General features: G+C 36.4%; 1 protein-coding gene across 13 annotated transcripts in view; it reads left to right on the plus strand.

Moving 5' to 3' along the window:
• LOC128675958 (ras-specific guanine nucleotide-releasing factor 2-like) overlaps positions 1-17503 on the plus strand; it is a 31954-nt gene that overhangs the window by 8017 nt on the left and 6434 nt on the right. For 5 of the 13 annotated variants that reach the window (XM_053755804.1, XM_053755810.1, XM_053755800.1 and 2 more), the window contains 24 exons: positions 4841-4988; positions 5625-5746; positions 7925-8032; positions 8323-8380; positions 8520-8691; positions 9236-9429; positions 9772-9897; positions 10171-10300; positions 10798-10986; positions 11218-11319; positions 11580-11831; positions 12232-12414; positions 12660-12722; positions 12817-12884; positions 13394-13466; positions 13653-13936; positions 14279-14496; positions 14689-14791; positions 14862-14932; positions 15191-15211; positions 16032-16181; positions 16374-16572; positions 16824-16921; positions 17233-17366. In XM_053755804.1, coding sequence (XP_053611779.1) covers positions 4841-4988; positions 5625-5746; positions 7925-8032; positions 8323-8380; positions 8520-8691; positions 9236-9429; positions 9772-9897; positions 10171-10300; positions 10798-10986; positions 11218-11319; positions 11580-11831; positions 12232-12414; positions 12660-12722; positions 12817-12884; positions 13394-13466; positions 13653-13936; positions 14279-14496; positions 14689-14791; positions 14862-14932; positions 15191-15211; positions 16032-16181; positions 16374-16572; positions 16824-16921; positions 17233-17366 — 3266 coding nt within the window. Of the gene's footprint in view, positions 1-4840; positions 4989-5624; positions 5748-7924; positions 8033-8322; positions 8381-8519; positions 8692-9235; positions 9430-9771; positions 9898-10170; positions 10301-10797; positions 10987-11217; positions 11320-11579; positions 11832-12231; positions 12415-12659; positions 12723-12816; positions 12885-13393; positions 13467-13652; positions 13937-14278; positions 14497-14688; positions 14792-14861; positions 14933-15190; positions 15212-16031; positions 16182-16373; positions 16573-16823; positions 16922-17232; positions 17367-17503 lie in introns of all 13 variants that reach the window. The other 8 variants (XM_053755802.1, XM_053755807.1, XM_053755801.1 and 5 more) reach the window with 8 other exon arrangements.

Consider the following 17503-nt stretch of genomic DNA (forward strand, 5'->3'; position numbering starts at 1 on the left):
TTTAGATAAGTATACGTGAATATGAAATTTTTCTTGATTATCATCATAAGCACCTTCTGAAAAATGCCGCTTAGCATAAAATGCATCGAATCTCACGCGAGCGCAGCATGCAATAAGCGACCGTGACCTGCGCCACATCACAAATTAAAGAGGCAATAAAACAGTAGGTCTGTACATTGAAAGTCTAGATTCTAACAAACACGAGTTTTGAATCGTACTTTCTTTCGAGTGATACAATTGCTTTATATACCTGCCTTCGATTTTAATATAAAAAAGTAGACTAAAATAAAATTTTAATACACAATTACAACAACGTATAACAAATACTTATTCACATTCGTATTTTGAAAAATATTTACCTACTTAATCATATTTTCTGTCACTCTGCATTATAAAATAATTCTTTTAAAAAAAGAAAAGGTAGTTGTTGCTGTCATTAAAATATAGTAACACGATGGAATTGTGACTGGTTCTTGTGAATGACGTTTGTATGTAGCGAAGTTCACATTTATTTTGATCGGGTTATAATTTATGTAACAATGGATTTTCATAAAATTATTTACTTAAAATTGAAATCATGTTTTTGTTTTTCAATAACCAGATATTTGTTCGTTTGCCGTCCTAGACTATAAAAAAATATGATTTTATAATGCGTTAATTGATTATTGTCATTAAAGTGTATCTTCTGTGCAAACAATATGTTTCAATGTTAATATTATTACGTTGTAGTTTCTGCTTGCTTTGCCTTAAGCTACGTAGTCAAAGAGAATCTGGTTAAACTTCGAACAGGATGTAGAAATTTTAAGCATGTAAGAGAAATTGCTTTAGTGAAATTTGTATGTACTATATGCAAATTTAGATTTCCTGAATAATTACCAACATGCCAATCTTAATCTCAATTGTTGCTCTAGTTTCTAGAAGCATATATATAAGATATTGTTTAGAGTGGATAATGAATATGTATGTATTAGAGATCTGTTTTTGAATCAAAACAATTCGCGACAAAAATATTATGTATGTTGTAAGTTTTGAAATAGGTATATTTTATATCATTATCTTCGCTTCACGTAGTGAAATATTCTCGTAGCAAATTTCGTAGGCGATTGCTGCTACGCAATTTGTTCATTTAGATGTTCGTAGCAAAGATCGTAGCTTTTCGTAGAAAAATCTTCTGCAGCACTATTTATATTTTGGTTATTGATTTTTCTAAATTAATCACGTTGTATGTCATTAACAATTTAAAGTTATAATCAGTAAATGGCATATGATATTTTTATTGTCGTGTATCCATATAATTTACTATAAAGTAGACAACACTAAAAACTAATTACATGAACATAAACAAGACAAATACAAAAGAAATTAGGAGACGCTTTTAGTTAAATTTTATTCGCTTTTAGTTATATTTAGTTATTTCCCTCGGGAGATCAGTAATTGTGGTGTGGTGACCCATTTCTCGTGTTAATATCGAACAGCGGAGTTCTCCCTTACTCCGCGTCCTAGCTGAGTTTCAAATGCGATAAACAAGCAACGCGATGCGGCGTGATGAGATAATATCCTGTCAATGTTGTTGAGTGTTGTCGCTATTATATTTTATTTACGTAGCTCTAAGTAAGTAAGCCAGGGGTGGTTCCTTATCGAACTTCAACCTCAGCTATGACGCCCAGGTGACCAATCGTCCTCACTGAATGACAGATCGTGTATGCGGATGAGATAATCAGATATCTAACGCGACGTAAATTTTTACGTTCTAGAATTATAGAATTTCAACTTGGTAAAAATTATTCACACTTATTCAGTGAAGTCGTTGGGTTATCCGCACGTCATAGCAGAGCTTCTGCAAGGTATCTGCTGTCGCCTGTTGTGTTGTCGCTGTAAACTTTCACATATGTGAAAGCTAAACTGCATGACGCGATGCTACTCTATATAGAGTCGCATCGCGTCATGCAGTTTAGCTGCGCAGTTAGGACGCCTGGTTAGTTCATTTTGTATTATTGCCGGGCGAGCCTCCTGCATATATAATAAAGAACTTCTGCGCAAGACCGCATTATATATTAAACTCTGTTACTCAGTTGACAGAATTACTTTCGCATTTGTAGCGTTAGCATTATGTAAGCTTTGGTGATTTATTTATATGCAATTGGACGACGTAAATCTTAATTTGTTTCTTAGATCTTACTCTTATTCATTCCTTGTGATTCTCCAAAAGGTTGTCTTGAAGAAATTGCTCACAGCGATGTGGCCAAAAGGTCGTTTCCAGTGAGCACAACACCTAATATAGCCTTTGTTTAGGTACCTACATACTTAAAATTGATACATAATCTTTACATGTCTTTTATTGAAACATATTTTAAAAAATCAATATATTAGCACATTAAAAAATCGTTATTTAAATTCTGATTTATGAAATTAAACATGAAATTTGCAATGTGCCAAAAATCTGATTTTTAAAGTGATTTAGATCCAAAGCTAGGTGTTAAAATTGACCTTTTTATAATACCTAAACGTGGTAAATAGCTGAATAATAGACGGGGAAATACGGGGAGTGTTTGTGTGATCTCCCGTCGTGTCAGGGCCGGCCGCGCTGACCTTGACACCTTGCATCCGGAGCCTGCGCCGTAACTGTGAGATACTGCATGCCTCGTATCACCTGCCTCAAGGTTACTGTTAACTTTAGTTTTTTCTTAAAAGTCTTGTTTTGTAAACAAATGTGTGTATAACGCAGCAATGTAAATTAAAGTCTACAAATTAATATCTAATGAGTATAGCTAATACAGAATATGATCGAAATAATAATATGTAAGGATAGGTAAGGTTCTTGCGGAAAATTTCAAACATTTATTTTCTAAAATTGAACTAATACCTATTTAAACTCAAAACGAAAATTTAATTTACTTATTCGTTCAGATGAAGAAACACACTTTTGGTAGACTTTTAAACACCTGGGTAGTGATATACCTACAAAATACGAAAAATAGGGCGACATTGCCCTACATACATAACAACAACAAAAATACCTAACTATATCTGCAATTCCACTAATTATTATAAATGTGATAGTGTGTGAGGATGTATGTGTATATGTTAGTTACTCTTTCACGAAAAATGTACTGGACCGATTGTTATGAAATTTGATACACGGGTAGAATATAATTTGGAATAACACACATAGGGTATTTTTTATTTATAATACTAACTAGTATTATAAACAACTAGGCTATTTAATCAATTATCCACGCAACACATCGGCAGTGTATCGGAGCCCCATCCCATCTCCGGTTGCCCCGCGACTCTCGTTTCACAGCCCACTGGCCTCGCGATATCGGAACAATTTTCCACTCGACGATTACGGAATACAAATATTGTTTATTGGCTCCGTCGGAATCGTTTCAATAGATTTTCACGGAACACTGCAGAGTTACTGCGTGTTAAATGGTATTACAGCATGCTCTAATACTTATTCACTTGCTGTACAGCATGCGGTAATATTAAATACGCGAATTACATGTGATTCGCGTTTTTAACGGTGACTACCGGCAAACTACTTCTATATAGAGTTGCGAAAGTCGAAATAATTTATCTCTATTAAGCGAAATAGGTAATGCTTCTCAAAAGTTGCCTAAGGGACAATAATGGGAAGGACACAAAAATGACGGGGCTAAGATGCTTATTATTATTAAAAAACTCTCTTTCTCATCCTCGCGTGTTCCTAATTACATTCAGACCTGTGGCGCTCCGAAGCCCGCGTATAAATAACCATTACATTTTGATGATTTGGCTATGCTTTTAAAACAGGCTGTCTGGCAGAGGTCAAACCTCTTTGGCGATGCTATGGATGCTATTGTTGTATATCGGTTATTATGGCATGTGTCCCTTAGACGCCTCGAACGACATCCACGGGAGCGCTTTTTTTAAAAATAGCCCGCTCTAGAATAGGACCATTCTAGAGCGGGTTATTTTTAAAAAAAGCGTTCACTATAAAGACGAAGTCGAGCGCAAATGGTAGTTATCTAACTTTTCGTTAGATATAATTTAAATCTAATCTAATTAGCTCTACCACAATTATTTGTAATCTACCCCTAACTTTGGTCAATTTGGAAAACGACAAACAAATTTTTCACACGTGAATTAACTTCAACAAAATAAATACATTAACAACCGTGTAATGTGGACGTCATGCTATTTAAATGATTACCCGGCAAATCTACCCCGCGATCATGATTAATGTGACGAGGAAATGGTGTAAATTGAAAATGGGTCATTAAATTTCGTTATTAATTGAGGTGTGCGATTCCCGCACTAAAATAGGGCTATCCGGTTTCAATAGGTGGCAAATAGTAGTAAAACTAATGACAGGAGCTTTTAGGCGACTTACAGTAGATTTATTAAGAACACAAAAAAACAGTCGATTAAGGAGAAAAATAACGTCTCGTAGATACGATCTTGACAGCGAATAGGTAGTACAGCAGACGTCGGACAAGTGAATCTTCAAAATTTAAACATAAATTTTTTGGGCCCTAGAACGTTTTAATTTGCGGCTTGAGGTTCCGCCCTAGAATAGGACCACTTAATGTCCTTCTGTGGATTTCGTACGAGACGACTAAGGGACATTCACCTTAGGCAGCTGATAGAAATGATTGCATTCCCAATACTGTTTGACGTCAAGTAGTCGGTCGGTTGTAAAATTACAGCCGATTCTTAAAAAATGTTATGGTTTTTTACGCTGGCCCTGGGCTTCGCGGCTTTAGAACCGGAACATGAAACCGGGAACATGCAGAGATGAGACTTATATTTTATTACATGTATGTGTTAATGTCTAACTACACTATCACATTTACAGTTTCAACAAGCTGCTGCTCCAAAAGGAAGAGTTGGAACAAAAACAACTGCATCTCCTTCAAGTTGTAGAAAGTGAGAGGACGTCGCGGTGGCAATACGCGCAACAATGTGACGAGCTCAGCAGCGAGGTCAAAAAGCTAAGGACAGAGGTGAGAACTCACTTTTCTTCTACTTCTACAGACGAAATGTTGTATGAATATCCTTCATTTTTGTGTTAAATTCGGTTCTGTGACGTTGCGAGGCACGAGGCTGTCGTAAAATAACAATTCAATAAACAATTCCAATTTTAAAGATTCCGCTGATTTTATAAGTAGTCTTACATCGTTAGTCTTACGTTAAAACTTCTTGGGAATGCAATTATTGCTTATCTATGGAAAGCAAGCAGTTTATTATAGAGTGAACGACACACCAACATAGTTCAATTTTAACTGTACTTCTCATTGAGCTTAGCCTCCGTTAAAATAAACTCTTGGATAGAATTTTACGCTCTGAAAATCAATACGTCCTTTGTTTTCTCTTCCAAGCCGTAACACACTTTTATCTTGTTTTGCTCATCATACATTGGAGGGCGTAATCTTAAGTCGAAGGGCGTAATAAATGCGAAAGTCTATCTTTCCGTCACGTTTTCACGCCTAAACGGATTTTTAAATTTAGAATAGATATAATTATACCCCTTGTTAAACATAAGCTACCGCGATCAAAACTGTAGGCAACAGCTATATTTTGAGACCGTTAAATAGAATCAAATGCTGATTGTGTAACTGAAATGGTGTACTTTTCTTTAGTTGTGCACATACAAGAAAGAGCATGCGGAACCAGCAACACGTGCCGCTTCCACCACCAGCCTCTCCCCCACTGACTCCCCGGAGATCGATCCCGCCGAGCTGAGGAAGATTAAGAAAGTACAGGTAAATATCACTGCAGATTAACTTTCATTCGATACCATACATATTTGAGGTTAGTTAGGTCAATAATTTACTTTTTAAACTTTATTGTTCCAAGTAAAAACAAACAAAAATTAATGGCAAACTTAATACGAATAGCATTCTCTCACAGCTAACCATTAGGATTAATATTAATTACTGTGAAGTTATCAAAATTTTCTGCATTGTGATTCATAAAAAAATATTATTACGAATTTGGTGGTCAATTAGCTCTTAGTTCGTAGCATTAATGCTAAGAAACAATTGTTTCGTTTCACTGTTTGGACTTTGTATGTCGTCTCAAAGAATCAAGTAATTACTGATTTTCAGTGCTAAACAAATTTTGGAAGAAATAGCTTGGGTTAGCGAATTTTTACGCTTTATTTTCGCATTTATTGGAGCAGACTTCACTAGGTATAATGCGTGTGAATGTTCTCTTCTCTTCTCACAATAATTATTTTACATTATTAGTAGGTATAGTACCAGGATTAATATGCATTTTGAGATAGAATCATACAGACAGAGTCACATCCTAGAAGTGGCATCTGCCGTGTCTGGCAAAAAGTTTTCAGACGAGTCATCATAAAGTAAGATTATCTACAATGGAGCGCGATACGTTTAGGTACAGTAAGCTGTAGTGGCTTATCCATTGCTGCTATGAAAATTATCAAAGGAATTTTTTGAGTTCTTCATATTGTTTTGAATTTTCTTAACGAGGACATTTCATTTGAAAATTTTCATGGTATAAAATGGAAAATTGTTGTTAGAAAGTGTAAACGTAGTATCGGTTAAAATACAGTTATGATATGAGCATTCTTTGGCGTAACATAGAAGCAAAATTTTTCGATATATTTTGATTTGCTGCCTTACGCATTTCAGTAGCAAATTTATCTGTTTTTGAAATAAATGCAGTCAGAGGACTAGTTTTGTAGTATTTGGTAGTTGATAGATCATCAATATAATGTTGTTTAAATTGTACTAGGGTTTAAACCCCCTATTATCGGGTTTAATGTATTATTTAGCGATAAAGTACTTATTTTCCTAAGTGGAAATAAATGATTTCTTTATTACTAAGTACTTAGTAAAAGTTGTTCAAATATTTTACAAGCTTCTATTTAGATTTTTTATATAAGTTTATTTAGCTAATTCTCGGATTCATAAGTTACATGTGAGTAACGCAAATCGGATCGCAAAGAAAGATATATTTTGGGGGTTTTAAGTTAACCGTAATCTCAGCTTTTCTATAAAAAACACAATACCTTCAAATGGCGCGCAACAGGCGCGTTTGATTTAGCCGTCAAGAATTTTCGTTTTAAATAAAAGCTTGTATTATTATTTTGGTATTGTTAATTTGTTAAAGACTTAGTTCTGTACTATAGCTGACCGACTTTAAATACATTATGAATTAGTTCTTTAGAGAAATATTTGATATGCATGAATAGTAGCCTCTAGCTGTTGTAATCTAAAAGATATTTATAAAGTGATTTATGGTAACATCCGATATGTATGTTAAAAAAAAACATAAAAGTACCTGTGCATAATCCGGTACATTATTCTTGTAATAAGGGGTTATTAGGCGATTGGGACCGCGTCCCCAAACGCCAGTAAATCAATTTTTGCGGTCCCAATCACCGAACGACCCTTATTGAACATAGTTGAAGTTTTAAAACTCTTTATAAATATCGAATAGCTCTCTAGGCTTTAGTAGGCATAGGCCACAGATTCTATGGCATAGGCAGTACCTTGTTTTCACACAGACCCAATTCAAATTGGCATAAGTCACAGTAAAATTTTCGCAACGTTTCAGTGATAAACTTGTTATTCATAAAAAACGTGTTAATAATATATATTTTTAAACATATTATTATGTATATTTAAATTAAAATTTTGCCTTAGTTTGAAATATTACTCGCGATAGCATAATTTACACCATTAGGACATGCATATTCTCAGAAATGAGAAACTTTATCCATCCAGAAGGCCTGTGCTCCGGTACTGGGGACGTTTAAATTGCTGTTGCTGATGATGATCCTCAGAAAACATTACATTCATACCTAAGGCCACATGAAACGTTAGAAAATTCGCAGCAACCCCGCCAATGTGAATTGACCCCGAACGTGAACTTGTACAAACACCCTTACTTTCTTGTGTTATCACTTACTGTGTGTGCAGAGTTTCTTCCGCGGCTGGTTGTGTCGGCGTCGCTGGAAGCAGATCGTGGAGCAGTACATCAAGAGTCCCCATGCTGAGAGCATGCGCAAGAGAAACAGGTGAGTAATAATATTTTTCTATATTATAATGTTTTCAAAAATAAATATTTTGGTACACCATATATTGTAAAGTAACTACGATACAAAGATCATAATCGCAGACATTTTAAGCTTTATCGATAAGTCCGCCTTGGGCCCTTGATGTAACAAACAGTATTATAATACCTATTGCACCATAGACGTCTTCTGGCCATTCATAATCAAAATGTCTGATTTATAACTAAAAGCAGAAAAATACAATTTATCTCAGTTCATTATTCTGAGTTTGTATTCAACCAAATATTTTTCAGCCTCGTCTTCAAAATGGTGGAAGCAGAAGAAGAATATCTGGAGCAAATGGAAATATTGGTAAGATATTGGCCTTATTGTTTACTCTATATTAATATTATAAATGTGAAAATGTATTTATGGTTTGTATATTTTTCTTTCCCGTTAACTCCCAACTATACACTAAAAGTTACCTCAATCCAGTTGCCTTGTGTATCAGGTGACCTGTTTCCTCCGGCCGTTCAAAATGGCCGCCAGCTCGAAGAAGCCGCCGTGCACGCACGAAGACGTCAACTCTATCTTCCTCAACAGCGAGACGGTGCTTTTTCTTCACCAGATCTTTTTCAAAGGACTTACTTCCAGGATGGAGTCTTGGCCCACATTGGTACTAGGTGAGCAAATGATTAGCCGAATGAAGCAACTATTTCTAACATGTTTTTAGGCTTGTATATCTACATCTACATCCTTATCGTTACATCATTACATATTATAAAACAAAGTTCTCTGTCGCGTCTGTCAAAAAGAACTGCACTGATTTTCATGCGGTTGTCACCAATAGATAGTGTGATCCCTGAGGAATATTTAGGTGTATAATTTAGGGTCGCTAGTTTCAAATAAAAATACAAATCTAGTAAAACAACTGCCTGCTGCTGCCATAATTAAAAAAGAATATATCCGACAAAGCGTTAAGTATTTTAATTTTTTAAGACAGCTGGCCTCTAATAATTTAAAAAGTATACATTCAAAAATTCGTTCAGCATTTTAGTTTTGAAAAATAACTGGGCTCTACTCTATTCATTAAAAAAAAAAGTGTTCCAATTTTTTTCACATTTACATACCTAACATTCGTTCGTAGCTTTCCCGCCTTTTATGAATTGTGAAAAATTAAAGTTAAAAACTGATTGGCAATTTTTAGATTAATTATCCTGCCCACAGGAGATCTATTCGACATGCTTCTCCCGATGCTGACGATATACCAGGAGTATGTCAGAAACCACCACTATTCCCTACAAGTTCTTACTGAATGCAAGCAGAGCCAGCCCTTTGCGCAATTACTGGCGCGGCTGGAAACCAAGCCGGCCTGTCAGGGGCGGTCGCTGGAGACCTTCTTGACGTATCCTATGCACCAGGTATGTTATTTGCGTGAACACGATCGGCAACTCTGACAATTTATTAATATTTGATAATTATTTTAATATAGAATTTTTGTAAGTCAACCTTGTGTGAAGTGGACTCACAGTGTGGACAATATTCACTGATTTAAATTTGGTGCACTGGTAGGATGTATCCTAAATATCTTAAAATAGGGTATTATTGTTACTATTTACTCTTAAATGTCAAGGGGTAGTTGTAAAAGTCGTGTCAGATGCCTTTGGGCAACATTTTTGAGTAAGTGTTAGCGATTATATTAACACGCTCGATAGATATTATTAAGTACCTACATGGTACATTGTATCTTTCCTCCTTATCAGATACCTAGGTACATCATCACACTGCACGAGTTGCTGGCCCACACTCCTCACGACCATGTGGAGCGCCGCAGTCTCCAACACGCCCGGGCTCAGCTGGAGGAACTGTCCAGGCAGATGCATGATGAGGTATGAGGATACTTACATGACGAAATAACGACCTACAGCATAATGATATAAAATTTTATTTTATTATTAAGATCTAACTTTTTGGACTAACAATTTAATACCGGTAAAAATACCACAAATAATAATTGGGTAATAATATTAAAATTTTACTAATAAAAATTGTGCATTGAAAACTCGAGATATGATATGAAAGATGAAATTTTACACCAAATAACTATTCTTGAACTGGAAAGTGAAAATTATAAGAGTTTTTAACTATATATTCATTTTTAGGTTAGCGAGACAGAAAACTTGAGAAAGAATTTGGCAGTGGAACGTATGATCATAGAAGGTTGCGACATCTTACTGGACGTCAACCAAGTATTCATCCGACAAGGTATCCTCTTTCTGCAAACTATGACAGGTTTTACACTAAATAATATTTCATTTTATATTGTAGAGCTTTGAATCTTTTGCTATTAGTTTTTTCTCTAGAAATAAGTACATCTAATCTCCTTTAAAAATCAAGTTATACTTAATGAGACGGACTCGAGTCATATTGAGTTCTGCAATACGCCTTTTGCGTGGCCACGAACAAACGATTGTTTAATGTTTGGTTTTCAACATATTACATAGATTAATGAATCTCTCATAATCTCACATATTCTCATATTGTATTCGTGGTCGTAAAGCTCGGTTTCATTCGTAAATATAACATTTTAAAGACTTCACAAAGACCGATTGAAATTAGCTTCGAGTCCAGTGTCTTCCTGCGACATTGATGAACGAACCAAAAAACTATTTTATTTCCATTAATCAATATTATAATACTGCTAATTTACTCAGCAGTTTAACAGCAACGAAATAAATTAATGTTCAATAAAACATATGAATGCATGTTCTACCATTATGTTATCCCAGGAACTCTTTCGCAAGTGGTGGGCAAAGGCAGAAGAGCTCAGCTGCACGCTCGTCAAGCATTTCTGTTCAGTAACCACCTGCTACTCACCACACGAGCTACTGGGGGGAGGCTTCATCTCCCACCGGCTGGAAGACTTCCATTACATGATGCCTTGCTAGTAGAGGATCCTTCCAATCATGATGACGATGGTATGGTATTACAAAGTAGTTTGTTTTGACATGGTTTTCTGCTATGTTTGGTGATGGTTTTTTGTGAGAAAAGTTATTTATATGCTGTACTTAGTTGCTTGTGTGCCAAAGTTCATCAAAATTCTTTCAATAGATTTTGCTTGATTGAGTAACACAGGTACATATTTTCACACATACAAACTTTCAATGAAAATATTCATCTTAAAAATGGATAAAAGGTATTTTTTTTAGATTCTACTTCGGTATGTTCTTCCCCTGGTGGTGAGAGTTATCAAGGAAGAGATTTCAAAATTCTCGTAGAAGTCAAAGGAGAGCAAATATGTGCTCATCTGGGTAAGCATTGTTTTTAATATTAGAATTAATCATTCTTTGAAAAATGTATTATGTATCATAGTTAAAACTGCATTTGTAACGTTGAACGGAGTTAAAAGCCTAAGCCTACGTACAACAAAAATAACAGAGGAACAGAGGTAATGAGAGCGTTGAAGGTTTGATACTATTTAATCAAGACGAAATAAACTATTTTGATATATATATAGTCACAGCACAGGACCCAAGTATCGAAATGAAAGTTAGGCTTCATTCGGTCCTAGTGGCAGCAACACTGGAAGAGAAGGCAGCTTGGACGAGTGAGCTAGCACAATGCATGGAGAGCGCGGCGCTCACAGAGTTGTTACGGGCTTGCGGGTCTTGCGGCGCCGCGTCCGCCAGCCTGCCGGCGTGCCGCTCCGACCGCGCGCTCTTCACTGATGATGTCGACATCCGCTTCAGCCGGACGCTCAACTCCTGCAAGGTGCCGCAGATCAGGTCCGCCACGCCGCAACGACTGCTGCAGCGGCTCACAGGTTTGATTGTGAAACGTTCATTTCTTTTCTCTCTTCTGTGTATAAATAAAATGAAATATGAATTAATTTAAGATATCCATTGTCTTCATCTTTCTCTCCGTCCATCCATATATTCATCACTTCATATAGCTTTATTAAATGCATCCTTTACTCAATCAAATAAGACGAGGAAACTTATTTCAGCAGGAGATGCTAAATTAATGAGAATGGTATGCTATGCAGCAGACGGTACTTCTGCAGAGGCTTTATTTAGTTTCATATTTTACTAACTTGCAGAGATTTGAATCATGCACTTAGAGATTTCAGCTCCTATAAGGTGCTGCATTTTATGGCTGACCTAATAATGACTATTACTTAGCAGTGTCATCTTTTTGTGTTGATTTAGACAAATGTCTTTCAGATCTCCGCTTCCTGTCTGTGGACTTCCTAAACACGTTCCTGCTAACGTACCGTGTATTTACTGACGGCGTGACGGTACTAGAGGCTCTAAAGCAGGTGTTCTACGAGCAGTCGCAGCAGGAACTGGAACTGGCGCCTCCGCCCGATGCCACGAGGAAAACTAGTGGGGCTAGTTCCGTTTCTGGTAATCATCACCATTATTGATAGAATGGTTTTTATAGGATAGAATAGGAGAACAGATTATGAAAGATTTTTTCGATTCACTTTCGACTCAATGAATGAAGGTTCTGGTGAGTGTAAATATGAAAATATTTCAAGGTTACTTATTTAATGGGCAATACTTTACTATAGTAAACAGTTGTCAATCATTTTATGTATTTTAATTTAAATGAACATGATGACAAAAACACTTTCGTTATTTATTACCAGGATATGGCTCTGAGTACAGCGATCGTGATTGGCAATCTCGGTTTTGGAGAGCTTCAAGAAAAAGTAATAAATTTTGTTTATTATCTTGTCTATTTATTGAGATTCTTAATACATACTTTACTCGTGAATTGAAGAATATTATATATTTCAATTGTAGGTGAAGATGATGACAAGTTGTCGCCATATCTGACAGCACCATCTCGAAGAACTTCATCAGTTAGTAAGGTGAGAAATAACTTTTTGTTTAATATTGGATAAACAGTTTTTTCTATATCAGGCAGTGTTGAAAGTTTCACAGCCAATTTACATTAAGAAGGCTTTAAGAAGATCACGATCTGGCGACCTTTTGCTTTCCTTCTTCTTCTGAGCGAGTCAAATTTGGCGTTTAAATTTGTAGGGACCAGTACCTCGCTACTGCCAAAGTATTGTCCGTAGCGTTATACATACACGTAGGACAACACATTAAGTAGGAGATAGTCCGGGTAGAGATACCACATGAGCAGGCAGCATCCTTCCTACGACTCGTAACCATTTCTCCATATTTTGCTCGCTTCGGCCGGCTTGGGTTAAGTAGATGTATATTTGGTTTCCTGAAATCGATTTCAAAACGCACAGCATTCTTACTTCTTCAATCATTTATTTAATCATAGACATACTAGCTCATTAACTCAATTGAAGAGGTTATTTTTAGATTACTAATGTATTTAAATATCCATTTCTAATGCTAACTAAAGACGGAGGAAGACAACAGTCATTTAACTATACCGAAGATCATGGCGACTTCTTCGAGTAATGAAACGCTCAAAGGTAATTGTTTAATGTATACATAGACGATATTATGAGAATCTATACAAAATTAATTTGGTCATAGTGTTGGTAAAACTACTTACGTACATACTTCTCTTGAGAAGAATTTTCTTAGTCATAAGGCATTAATTACTTAATGCTTTATTGTTTAATTTTAATACATTATTATATTCTTAAATATAAAAGGGGCATCGCCATCGTCTCCTGGGGCTATAAGCTCAGTGACTTTAGTCGGCAGTCCCAAGAAGACAAGCCCAGTAGACAATACAGATACAACCAAGGCCCTAGAGAAGAGGTCTCCTACCAAAGATAATGACGCAGCAGCCGCTACGATCATGAAAGATGAAAGCATTGAGCTAGTGGACCAGAGTGATGAAGACACTGACAAGAAGTATAAGGAGGAAGAGCAAGAGAAGAACAGCAAATATAAGATTACTGATAATTTCAAAATTTCTCAAAGGTTTTCTGAGGTAAGCGTTTTTATTACCTTCTATGTTATTGAACTTTTCCCGGTTATGTAAGGTCTGCACAGTATGTAAGATCCCTCCATTTTGTTCTGTCATTTGCTCTTTCCATCTATATACCCCTTCTTAATTCATATTACTTTGATAGGTACACTCTAAATAATTTTATATTGTTTAGGTTTTATTTTTCATGTACGACATCTCTGTATCCACGAAAAATTGCACAAGTAGCATCATATAAAGTAACACTTACTCATCGTCATCATGTGAATTTGAGTGTGAAATTGCTATTTTCGTACTAGCTTTCGTCTTTTGACAAACAAAAAGCTAACTTATCAGCCATGGCAGTTTGTCCAGCAGCTGTACACACAACATACGTATAACCTTTGTCAGCGGGTCCGCACGATGTCGGAGTCGCCGCGGCGGCTGCAGCCCTCGGCCGCCGCCGCCGCCTCAGAGGCGCGCCGGCGCTCCGACAGCGCCCGCGACGCCGCAGCTAACACCGCTGAAGAACAACGACGGGCGTCTGATTCTGGAGCACGATACGCTCCTAGAAGATCTGTTAGGTGAAAAAATCATACGTTCACTGTGTTCGTTCATGAAATATATACATCTTATCTTCCATACTTATTTGTAAAATGTCGAAAACAAACAGTAACTACGATCGCATTTAACAAAGACATGTTTCGGTTGTAGGTATGTACTTAGAAAAATTGTGAAAATTATAGTATAAGTAATATAAATTATCATGTATACAGTGAAAGGCGCTACACTAACTCGTCAATCAACAGCGAACGCCGCAGATACTGGGTCGGCTCCGAACCCAGGTCCTCCGTCACGTCACAAGTGTCCCAAGTTCAGGTAACCAATCGTTTCACGCAAAAAAATAAAACTTTTAAAACTGCACCACATTATATTATTTTTCTTTCAGAACTATCGTCGTGAAACAAGCCAACCTAAAGCAGGTGTGGTCATCACATCATTCCGACAGTCGCACAGAAGGTAAACAATTTACCCCTTTGTGTACTAAAATTTATTTCAATTCATATTAATTAACATCAGTTCGATCGCACATCGAGAGCTCACAGTTCTCAGTGTTGTGGCATGTATCTCACCTTTTATTCAAAATCGGATATTTCAATCTGTCAATCTTTATGAAGCTTGTGCACGAATTCTTCGTCAGTCAACGTCTCAGATAGGCTTTAACTTATCGCCATGCATTTCTAACGGTTGAATAATAACGTGATATTCATTTAACAGCTTTGGAAAAGACCTGTTGTGGTGAGTGGTCGGTGAAGGTAAAAGAGTAGAGTTCAGAATCCGTAGAGGTGCCGTAGAAGAATATTTTATAAAATTTGGCTTTATTTACCTAGACACGTCTGTTATTTTTCCCTTTTTTATAAATCTATGCAAACCCTCAAAGTCACAAGATTTCGATCACAATGGCAAACACACAAAGACTGGACCCACTCACAGGTCGCTCATATTTAGACCATGATCACACATTTCATTTACCAAACAAGTATTGTACACATTGATAATTTCTTAAGACACAGGCACATTAAACTACTTAGATTTTTATACAATAAAATTTTCGGCTGATGATATTTTAGATGTTATATATTTATATTTATGTACATTTGTTCCGAACAAATTAATATAATTTCGGCACTTTTGTACATTTATAGATTAGATTTTTGCTTTGGTGTATAAGCAACTCGATAAAAAAGACCAAAATAAATATTAAATAAACAATACTTCTGCATGTCTTATTTAAGTAACATAGGCCTAGAACTAACACTTCTGTCGTAGGTGATATTTTCACTTTATACCTTTTGCTCCTCTGTTGTATTCTTGTATTTGCTTCATGTTTTATTTTCACTAAATCTTTGCATGATTTCACTATAAATGTCTTTATCTGTACTGTCGTTTATTTTTTATTTACTACTATAGATACTAATTTACGTTCTTTTCTCTTTCTATCTATAAAATAAAAAGATCTAAAATCTTTAAAGTGATTCATGATTAACTTATACGATAATCAAGAAAATATTTTCAAAACAATAAAAGTTCTTTTAATAACTAAGGATATATGGTCTAGGAGCAGTACATCGACCGCAGCTGTGGCGTTTGCTGTGGCTACTTCAGCATCTTCAAATCCTCGCTCGCCACCACCTACTTCGCCACCAGCCACAAGAAGGGATTCGGTTATTTCCACTGCTGCTACTATGAGAGTCCTTAACGTTTTGAGGTGATAATCGTGTTATATTATACAATCTTAAATCTTACGATTTGGAAATTGTGACAATTTAAGCGTACAAAAAACGTAGGTTTTTGAAGAAATTAAAAAATCCGGTTACCGAATATTTGATACCGATATTTGATTTGTTGATGTTGTATTTCAAAATAAAATAGTAGCTAATTAAAAATCTGCTCCTCAAAGGCACTGGATCTCCAAACACTCTTACGACTTCTGGAGCAACGAGCGTCTCCGTGGCCTGACCATGGACTTCCTGAAGGAGATAGAAGGCAGTCCCGGGCTGCTCCCCGCGGAGCACAAGGCGGCCGCGCAGCTGCTGCGGCTGCTGGAGCGGGCGCCCGACCGCACTGTGGACCTCAAGGCTCTGTTTGCACCGCCACGAGTAAATTGACTTACCTCAAACATGACAAGTTATATCTCGAGAACTGGGTCTGAGAGTAGTACTAAACGATTAGGTATATACGAAGGTAACTTTACCTCGAACAAAACTAGACTTTTGAGGCGTACGAGCCGACAACACAGTGATATCACGCGGTAGTTTCTAGGCAGACGATGATCACATACCAGCGACCAGTATACTCGTATGCTGTTCTAAGTGTACCATAAAAAAATGACGTGAAATTTGTTTTATAGGTTCCAACAAAGGAGAGTATCGAAACTTTGTCGGCTCTTGAAATCGCTGAGCAAATGACCTACTTGGACTATCAAATATTCAGCTCTATACACAGCGAGTAAGTAACTACCTAGCTACTTAAAAAAATATTATTCTTAACTTCTAACACATCGTTACCATGGATAATGTTTAAATTAGTGAAGAGATACCGCATGTACATACTAGTGAGCTAAATAATCGATTAGTGTTTAAATTCCTCGCAATGTTGTCCTTTACCGAAATGATATGGTACTACTTGCTAGATGTAAGACATGTCAGAAGACTTAACGCTAGTTGAATGAAATCTAACAACAGGACTAGCTATGACACACGATAAGAAAGTAAGTGTATCTTTAAACAACTCAAAAAAATTGATCACAATTTGTTCAGAGAGTTCCTGGGACAGGCGTGGACGAAGGCAGACAAGGCGGAACGCGCGCCACACATCCTGATGATGACGGCGCACTTCAACCACATCTCCAATCTGGTGATCTCGGAGATACTTAAGAAGTACACTTTAGTTGGTAAGTCTTCTAAAAAATGATAGTGCCTATATGAAAGTAGTGAAAACTTGGCCAGACTGCTTAGCCCTTATGAAAATTCTCAATTCATCGGACAAAGAGGAATCACAAATCTCCATAGTCTCTAAATGAAGCTAATC

Source organism: Plodia interpunctella, chromosome 15, assembly GCF_027563975.2.
Source record: "Plodia interpunctella isolate USDA-ARS_2022_Savannah chromosome 15, ilPloInte3.2, whole genome shotgun sequence".
NCBI classification, from domain to species: Eukaryota; Metazoa; Arthropoda; class Insecta; order Lepidoptera; family Pyralidae; genus Plodia; species Plodia interpunctella.